The sequence below is a fragment of the Mauremys mutica genome, chromosome 14 (assembly GCF_020497125.1).
Source record: "Mauremys mutica isolate MM-2020 ecotype Southern chromosome 14, ASM2049712v1, whole genome shotgun sequence".
NCBI lineage: Eukaryota > Metazoa > Chordata > Testudines > Geoemydidae > Mauremys > Mauremys mutica.
Genome location: NC_059085.1, coordinates 14,443,196 through 14,453,382, shown reverse-complemented (window position 1 = coordinate 14,453,382; position 10,187 = coordinate 14,443,196). Strand labels below are relative to the sequence as shown.

The following is a 10,187-nucleotide window of genomic DNA, read 5'->3' as shown; positions in this document are numbered from 1 at the left end:
TTGCAGAGCCAGTGGATCACTGTACCTCTTACACAAAGCCCAGCTCACTAGAACAGTTGCATAATGTCTATGGTTTATAATAATGCCTGTTAGCTCCTGTACTATGATTGGTTTGTTTCATCACCTGTTTCTGGTGATTCTATTCCTGCACTCTACCCAAGGAGCTGCATGTGCAATGTAATGGAGAAGGTGTTATGCCCTCATGTTGCAGATGCCACGGCAAGGAGTCACCAGCACAACCCCCTCCCTCCCAAGCTGGTGGTGATTAACTAAATGTGAGCCTGGCAGCCTACTTGAAAAAGTATCTGTGAAGTTAGGTGTCTGAAGAGATAAGGATCCTGATTTATTCTCTTCCTTAATTTGTCCAGTAATTTATTACTCTTAATTTTGCTGCAGTGTCTTTTTCTTGCTTTGTGGTTGTTTCTGTTTAGTAGCTAACTTTCCTTTCTTGCATTTCCCTCTAGGATTTAGAGGTAGGATTCATCCAGCCCTGAATAGCAGCACAGAACAGGTGTGTGAGGAGAGATGGCACACATGGGAGGGAGACAGGGAAGGTAAGTGGGAAAATAGAGGGAGAATGAGAACCAGCAGGATTATCAATCATCACCCCAACCCTTCAGAAATGCAGCTCCCCTTTTTCCTGCTGGTAGGCTGCTAAAGTTGCTGCTTTTAACCTGAAAAGTTTCCACAAACTTGAAAAGAATTCTTAAGATGCCTAACTCCTTACTGGTGTTACTGATTTGGTACCATTCTGATTTACCTGCTCATGACTATCAAGTGATGGATCAGTGGATATATCAGATGAAGCCTTACAGCAGAAAACCCTGTCTGTGGCTTTGTCTGTAGTTTTCCCCTTATCTTAGGGAAGGAGTTGCATTGATGTTCATTCTGAAGTGCATGCCATTACTTCCAAGAAGAAAGTGGCTTCTTTTATAATTAAAAGGATAAATGATTCCTGTAACATATATAGAAAAATATTTTACATTAACAGGTGGGAATCTTAATAGCTAATCTTCACACTGTTTATTTCAAGTTATACCGATGAATAAATACACTTAAAATCTAATCATTGTCACATAAATATCTACCAGTAATTTTGCAGTTTCTTTGGACAGATGGGTTACATATCATTATTGCCATCAGAACTTTATGGTAGGACTGACAACTTGCAGGATATTACAGTATATGTGTAAGTAGCCAGTATAATTTTACACTGATAATTAGGAAACATTGACTGTAAAATAAATAAGACACAAAATGCTACAGTGAAGAAGGGTACAATTGCCATAAAACTATTTCAAATGCTGCACAAACATATTTGAGGCTTAGTTCCTTTTGTAGTCATGCAATTTTCATATGGTGTACTTATACACAGTGCAAAAGGTCAGGTGTACAGTATATGGCTTTTTTATAAACTATTTGTTGGCTTTAATAAGCTAGTCTGCTTTCCCTCTTGGCTATGTGGATATTTAGTGTAGCAGCTTCTTTAGGAGCTCAAAAGTTCTCAAGAGGACAGGGCAATTGATACTGAGTACATCTATTTTTCTGAGTTTTACTTTTTTCTTATGGCCTGATCCAGCTCCTGCTGAAGTTAATGAGCATCTGGGGAGTTTCACTGACTTCAGAGGCAGCCAGATCAGACCTTTCATGAGTCAGCCTGGATGCTGGTAATACTGAAAGTCTCATTTTTCTCCTAAATTCCACCAACTGTAGTTGAGGACAAAATCAGACCCAATATGTCTTGTCCAATCTATATAAATACACTGTCACCTCAACTTTTCCTTATTAGGAGGAATGTCACTCATTTTACCCTTGCATTTGGCTCATTCCTATTTCATGTAATATTTCATTGCTACAGGTAATTAGCATAGAAAATGTTACATCATGGAGCTAAGGGTTATAGATTATAGATAACACTTTCATACTTGGCTATCTAAAATAAGGATCCTAAATAAATATGGCCCGACTTTCAAAGATGCTGATACCTACCACTCTCTACTGACTTGAATGTGATTTGTGGGTGCTCAACGGGTCTGAAAATCAAGCTACTTATATATAGCAGGGGTGGGCAAACTTTTTGGCCTGAGGGCCACAGCTGGGTATGGAAATTGTATGGTGGGCCATGAATGCTCACAAAATTGGGGGTTGGAGTGCAGAAGGGGGTGTGGGCTCTGGGGTGGGGCTGGAGATGAGGGGTTGGGGGTGCAGGAGGGTGCTCCAGGCTGGGACTGAGGGGTTCGGAGGGCAAGAGGGGGATCAGTGCTGGGGGAGGGGTTTGTGGCGGGGGAGGGGGTCAGGGGTGCAGGCTCCGACCGGTGCTGACCTCAAGCAGCTCCCAGAACCAGTAGCATGTCCTCCCTCCAGCTCCTACGCGAAGTTGCAGCCAGGCAGTGTGTGCCAGCCCATCGCTTGGGGTGGGGGTAGTGGGCAGAGCCCCCTGGCTGTCCCTACGCATAGGAGCCAGAGCGGGGACATGCCGCTGCTTCCAGGAGTTGCATGGTGCGGGGCAAGCTCCCAACCCCATTCCCCGGCAGGAGCTCGAGGGCCAGATTAAAACATCTGGAGGGCCGGATGCGGCCCCCAGGCCATAGTTTGCCCACCCCTGTTATATATAGGCGGCCTAAAGTTAAGCTTCTGCTTTCAAACTTTTGACTATTGACTAATGTTTATGTTTGGTTGAAAACTTTCTATTGAACTTTTTTGATGGAAAATAGGGGTTTCAATTAATTTTTTTTTTTGCAATATCTTCAACTTTTTTTGCCAAACCTAGTTGACAAGTCATATTTTCAACAAAAATTTCCACTGAAAATTTTTAGAAAATTATTTTTTCAGTTTTTGACAATTTTCCATTAAGGGGGTGGGGGATGCACTTTCCAGCCAGCTCTTCTAATGCCATTATGCTAAATAAATCCCGAATTGCCTAAAGCTTCTGGTATTATGTTTTTTATATCTTCAGTTTGGGGTTTTGGCACAAATCTGGGCTTTCTCCTCAGGTTCAGAAGTATGGTCAAATCCACCACTTCACCTTGTAAATACAAAATATAATCCAACCCATCTGTTGCTGTGAAGACAAATTTAAGAACCAACAGAGAATAGCCCAAGTCTCATCTCCTTCCCCTTTCGTCTCCAAAATCCTAATGACATTCCCTTGAGCAATGTGTTTTTCCTTTTCTTTTTCTGCTTTCCTTTTTCACCTTTCTTCTTAATCTTTTGACTTCTCCCTGAAAACAAACTTGAGTTCAGCTAAGATGTTGATCAAAATTCTGTTCAGTTACAATGGTGTAAATCTGGAATAACTTCCATTGTTTCAGTGGTGTCATTTCCATGCAATCCGATTGGAATTTGACCCTGTCTGGAGTGGCAGTGTGGAATTGCCATTTGCAGAATTCATGACAGCTTCTTGCATGGCATTTGGCCTTACCATTAATATCACTTTGTATAGCAAATTCACAGACTTTTGAACTGATATTATTATCTCAACTTCAAGGCAGCTGGTAACTGTGACCCCATCCAACATGCCCTCTATCCCAAACCCAATACTCTTAAAAGAAACCAGATCGTCATCCCTGAAACCTGGGATGGAGCAGTAATGGTAATAGTTTTGTGATGTGGACACGAGCCTATGGACTTGGCCAAGACTGCCAGCTCATTTTATATTACTCATAGAACAGCCTTCAGATGGTATTGACTTCCAGTTGCCACCAGTTTGCGCTGGATTAGAATGGGTGACCCTGAATGAATGGTTTTGTTTAATGAGGCAAAATTAACAGTGCAAGGCGTAAGGATTGAATATTCAGTACTCTAGTCATCACTCATTTCATACATGTCTCTTGTTAGAGAATCTCTGTGTTTATTGAAGTGTTATTTACACAGACATTGCTCTCTGGGCTTCCTCTCTTACAGTTTAAGTCATCGTTTCAAAGAGTTTGAACATCTTTGCAAATCTCAGGTGACTTTGAAAGTTCCGAGCAGCAAATGCGTAAAGCAGAGGGTTAATGCAACTGCTAATAAATGTCAGTGATCCAGAGATGTATACTCCCATTTCTGAGACCTCGTCCAATGCCAAAGACATCTTCTGGTTAGAGTCCACTATCTGTGTTGAAACAATTTCTATTATGTTAAACACATGATGTGGTAACCAACAAACAGCAAAAGCCACAATCACGCTGGCAATCAGCCTGGCTGACCGCTGCCTAGATGAGTAAGTCATTGTGTTTATTCTTCTTCCAACACATACATAACAAGTAGAGATGATAACAAAAGGAATCACAAAACCTACAATAGTCTCCAACAAAAGGCACAATATCTTCTGCTGATCAGAAGTGTAGTTGCGACATGTGCACTGCTGACCAAACTTGGTTTCTTCAATTTCTTGAAATGGGATTATGGAAGCTCCAAGAGGAATAGACAGGAGCCAAAGGAGAAAGACAGCTTTGAGAATCACAGCTTTATTTTTCCACTTTTGAATCATGAATGGGTAAAACACAGCCATGAACCTCTCCACGCTCAGTGTTGTAATTAGAAACACGCTGGCATACATATTGCAGTAAACAACAGAAACCAGTGTTTTGCAGAAGGTGACTCCAAAGAGCCAGGTGTGAGCAAAGGAGTAAATCCAGACTGGTAAAGTAACCAGCACCAGGATGTCTGAAATGGCCAGATTTAGAATCAGCATGACTGTAGGAGATTTTTGCTTCACTTTCCCACAAATAGTCCAGATGACAATGGAATTCCCAGGGATCCCAATAGCAAATGACAAGCTCAGTATTGTGCAGACCACTGACCTCTCACTGTCCCATGTCAGATGGCTGTTTTCTTCTGTTCTATTCATCTTGATTGAAGACTTGTTTTTTCTCTGATGCTAACAATCTCTGTTCCCTGCACTGTGCTTTTAACTCTGTAAGCAGAAATAGTGAACCTTATCAAGTGCTCCCTAACCAATGATCTGAAGGCTGATACAGCATGTGAGTTCACATCCTATTGTTCAGAACTGGGTGAAGCTGAGTTCATACTTTCTATTATAGTACGTAGGAAGACTGCATGCATACAAAGCAAAAAAACAAAAAACCCCACCATATTCGCCTGACTGCTCTCATTTGTGCCAGTTATATATGGATGTAATTACATTTATTTCCATTTACTTCTGATTTACACCATGAGAAAGGAAAATCAGGACCCATATTTACTTACCCGTGCTTAAGAAGCTTACTACTTCAATTAAAATTACTGTTTTTATAAGAAACTCTTAACAAGCTAAAGTAAAGTAGTGCACATGAGCACTTCAGTGTTTTGTATGTGAGGATTATTTTATAAAAAGCACACACACACGCAAAAATTAAAAAAATAAAACAAAACACTGACACATTCAGTATAAGTAGGAATAATATATTTTGAGTAATCAAAAACAAGACAAATGATTATACCTTGCCTTGAGTACCTGCCTGACTTAAAGAAACTGCCAAATTCTGCCTTTTTGTTTTTCACTCTAGTGCAACCCACTGGACCAGATTTTGATCTCTCTTAACCTAGCTTCAGGGGAGTTACTCTAGATATACATTGGCATAATGGAGATCTGAATTTGACCTAGTGACTTCAGTGAGGTTACAATGGTGTGACAAGGGTTTGGTTTTGGCTCTCTAAAATGAGAAAGAGGGATGTCTTTTAATTCTCCTGAGAACGTTCTTCTATGGAATACACTTTAATGTAACTTCAGCTGATCTGAATAGCAAGTGGACAAAGATTGTACGTACACAGGCTAATCTACTCAAGCTAGCTTGACTCCAGCTAGCATGGGTAACAATAGCATTGAAGGCAATGCAAGCTTCAACACAGGTTGTAACAGCCTGGCACAGACGTATTCCCCTTGCTAGCCTGTGCTGTGCTTTCTTCACTTCTATTGTTACCCATGCCAGCTGTATTCAAGAGAAGGTAGGCTAGCACATGCACAGCTTTTGCGGTGTAGACATATCCTAAGACTGAAGGAAGAAGAAAATAAAAGAAACTGCAACTACAAAAACAATTGATGGGATTGGGGAACTGAAATTGGGAGGGTATTTTATATAGACACAAACAAGAAAGCAGAAGGTGTTTACCACTTCCCTCTGAAATCTAAAATTAGTTTCAAGTTTACTCTCTAATGCTGATGCTCAGATTCAGTTCTACAAACCCAAGTAAATTTGTGCATGGGATATATAAAGGAGAAGAATCCATCACCTCTAATGAGAAAGAGTGTATAATATTTTCTTTTCATTATTTGGCCGGATGCTGATCTCCTTTCCAAAGGCTGATGTAGCCCTGTCCGCTCTAGTAAAGGATACAAGCATTCTCATGTTATTTGGCATACCCATGGATAAGATTGGTCAAAAAAATCAAGAAAGATCTTAGTTTCCCATAAGCAATACTAGAGATCCTGGGTAGTCCGTTCCTGCCAGACAATATAGAAATTCCTTCAGGAAAGGACCCAGCTACAACAGAGGAAAATGGAACAGATAAAGGGGGGCTCCAGGTGGCGGAGGAGACATTTCTAGTTGAACGCTAGGCTCCTCAAAGCAAACAGCATGACTCACAGGCAGCCCAATGTAGGGTGGAACCCTAAATTGGTGGTTGGCTTCAGTTCGCTACTCTGTGGCCACTAGTGACCTTTGTCTCCATTGGTGCCTGTCATAGAATCATCACACAGATGTCAGTCTCTTCCCAAGAGAGAACTGGGGCCTGGGAACTGCAGGTCAGGACCAAGGAGCACCTGCCTCAATTTGCAGGGCAGGCTGCCAGCATCGTGCCTAGTTCAAGTCCCTCCTTCATGTGAGGAGAGGGGTGAGAGTTTGCAAAGACTAAGAGAGTTGATGGGGGAGGGTGATGTTGATGTTACACTGGCAGGGCAGGAGGGCAGATGAGGCCATGGGGCATAGGCATGTGTTGGTGAGCAGCTCAGTAGCCACTGTTATAATGACCCAGAGTGAGCCAGGAATAAGACAGATTCTTCAAATTTTCTACACAGTTAAAATTAATTGACATTTTGTGCGTAGGCCATATTTGCAGAAATTATGTTGCAAACCAGTTAAGATATTAATGATTGCTTTGTCCAATTATGATTGTATATAGACTACAGGCAGGGTCCAATCAACAGCTCTGAATCTTTCTTAAATAGGGCCATTGTGATGACAAAGGTTACTCAGTCAATCAACACCCTTCCGCTAAAGCTAATTTGCAGGCACTAATTCTACTGGTTGTAATGAGTCAGTGGCATGAGGGAGACTCTGGATTTTTGAAGGTTCCATGGCCCCATACTTGGTTTGGGTATCAGTGCTTGAAAGATTCCCCAGGACACTGCTGCCAACTCCACAGCGTATCAAGGCAGCACTGCTAGGGAAACTGATATCAACAGAAGAGTTGGAGGAGCCCTTAAAGCACAGAGACATTGTGACTCTGGAGCTGGTGAGCTAAATGACCTTATCTCTGCCCAACAGCACCATGAGGGAAAAAATTCCTACATTTAAAAATCAGTTTAATCTAATCTGGGAGCGTAAACACTTAACTGCCTTCATCATAGCTGTATTGTATTGTATGGTGTCGGTAAAGAGCAGAGTTAAGGTTGTCTGGACGCCACAACTGTGCATTTCCATGACTTAACATGAACGGATTTCTTTTAAGTGTAACTGTAACTCTAAATTTCCTGGTTCGGGATAATTATAATATCCCTGCAATGTTTTTACCCTTAAACTACTGATACTGCCTTCTCAACCTTAACTCCATTTTAACGTAGTTCTTTATCTTGAAGTTTTTATAAGAGGCTACCTCAAACACTATCTTCCATAGCTGATGATAAACCCTATGTCCAGGGTTGCAGGTGCTGCAGACAGGAGAGAGAGATTGGAAAATCTATTCATTTTCTTTCCCATTGAAACCAAAATAGTTCCATAGAACCATCCCCAAGAAGGGAGGCAGCATTGCTGAGCATAGCAACTTCAAGGAGGTTGCCCTTTACAGGAAAGGTCTGCACCCACTTCCTGAAAAGTAGATCGAAAGTGTTCATAGCACAGTCCTGGGCTCAGAGTGTGCCCTTGGCAGGGCAATTGTGTCCCTGATGCTATGGTGATGAGTGAGGCATGGATGGATGGACTGATCCATGCCCTAGAACTGTGACAGACAGGTGGATGGATAATCCATAGACGGATGGACTAGAAAAGCTGTAGAGAGACAGATAGATTGAATGGATAGAAGCGCAGTATCAGAGTTATCACTCAAGGATGCATGGACACAATCTGCTTTACAGCTCAGGGAGTGAGATTTCAGCTGCTGGTGATTTTGGAGCAGGTTCCTGCTTTATCTTTTGGTTTCATATCTGACACTTTTCTTCCCACAGTGTTTCCACCTCCTCGCTGAGGCCCAGCAGGTCGTGAAAGGACAGTGAGGCCAGGATCCCGATTCTCCAGGCAGACATTCTCCATCTGGGCATTGATGCAAGGATAAGTACAGCTGGGATCCAATCAGCTGAGTGGCCGATTCACTAACCCCCTCAAACACATCTCAAATCAGCCAGCATGCTCTGAGCTTCCCTCACTTCTAGGCCGGCCTGGATCAAGTACTAGACCCAAAAGGCCCATGTTAGACCCCATCCCACAGGGTCAAATGCCTATGTGATGATGTGATTGCCGGGGGAAAGGGAGCTCTCATTCCTCCACTCCTAGTGGGGGGTGGGACCCTGATTCTTCCCAAGACTTGGGGAGGGAGGGACCCCTGATACTGAACCTGTCAGTTTACTGGGGGACTGAGGCAGGAGGGAGCCCAGCTGCTACTCTTGGATGGAGAGGGGAGAGGTTGCTATTCTTGCCAGAAAGGAAGTTGCTGCTGCCCCAACTTCTGGATCTGCAAGCGGGAGAGGGCTTTTTCTCCTTTAGTGCAGCGCCAGTCGAGATGAGAGGCTGTTGCTTTTGCCACCATCCCTGCCTGCCAGCAGTGTGTGGGCAGGCAGGGGCAGGAAGGTGGCCAGGGGCAGAAAAGTGCCCCTACCACAGCTATTTCCTCCTCTTCTCTCCCAGACCCCTTCTCTCACAGGAGGAAAAGGGGAGTTGGGGGAGGGGGTGATTGTCACATCCCTGTTGCCTACTCAAGCCTTCCATTCCCATGCACTGGTAACTCATTCACTTCCCTGGGATACAACTTTGCTTTGGCCTGGCACAATCTGAGCAGAAATATTTGGAACTGACACTAGGGGGGTGATCATCCCTGGAGACTCAACTGATCTTTTTCTCTTTTGCAGAGAAATTAGCCACCAAACCCCCTAAGGGAGCAGGTCGAGGAGATGGAGGAACTGTCCAGGGCAGTCACCAAAGGGTCTGAGATCTTAGAGGGAGGCTCACAAGAAAGGCCTTTTCAAGGTTAAACTTTACTTAATGTCTCTGGAGCTGTGCATTGAAATCCTTTGTGTGAAAGGCGCCAGCCTCACCCTGTAATTTCTTTCCCACAGGGTGCTGGATTGCAGCCTGCTCGCCAGAGGGAAGATCAACCTGCTGCAGAGGCTCCTGGATGGTTCTGCTGACACCAGCTTGGCTGAGGAGGTGACCGACTCATTCTATCCAGCACTGGTGTAGACAGTCTAGAACTCAAGGCTGGAGATTTGTTTTGGGTAGCTCAGGGGAGTAACTAGGATGAGGGGGTGACATAGCACCTGGAATAGATTTAATATGGTGTCTCCCTGGTGTGGTTTCCAGCCAGCTGTGATCATTTTGAACTTCCTGGGCAGGTTGAAGTGACCGACCCTAAATGCTCCATTAGCAAATCTCCATTGGCCTGTTGTGTTGCTACCAAGAAGTGACATTTAATTTACAGGTTGTCCTGGAGCCCAGAGTGAAAGCTTGAAACACAAGCTGATCCAGGGACTTGAAAAGAAGCTGGAAGCCCAAAAAGCCATTGGGAGATATTCAGGTCAACTGGACAAGGTAAGAAGCTAAAATAAGGCTGAAAATTCACTGCAGCCACCATTGATGTGAGTTCACCAAGTCTCAGCATCCAGAATGTACAACGCCCCCATCCACCAACACCATTTAACTAAGAGAAACGAAAGAGGAGAATATGATCTGGGTGAGAAACTGAATGGATCCACTGTTCTTCCCCTTGTGGGATGTGGTGTTGGCACAAACCCCCGATGCCAGCAAGCAGCTCATTGTTTCTGGTGTGTATGTAGGAGG

General features: G+C 43.5%; 1 protein-coding gene and 1 long non-coding RNA gene across 2 annotated transcripts; one reads left to right on the top strand and one right to left on the bottom strand.

Annotated features, from left to right (window-relative positions):
- Positions 1–3,904: 3,904 nt before the first annotated feature.
- Positions 3,905–4,831, bottom strand: LOC123349526 (leukotriene B4 receptor 1-like). The gene has a single exon (XM_044987678.1). It carries the CDS (start codon positions 4,829–4,831, stop codon positions 3,905–3,907), a length of 927 nt encoding a protein of 308 aa, XP_044843613.1.
- A 4,080-nt stretch (positions 4,832–8,911) lies between these two features.
- On the top strand, positions 8,912–9,920 carry LOC123349213. Its single transcript, XR_006573415.1, has 3 exons — positions 8,912–9,377; positions 9,467–9,557; positions 9,829–9,920. It is a non-coding gene; the product is annotated as an uncharacterized LOC123349213 (long non-coding RNA).
- Positions 9,921–10,187: the final 267 nt, after the last annotated feature.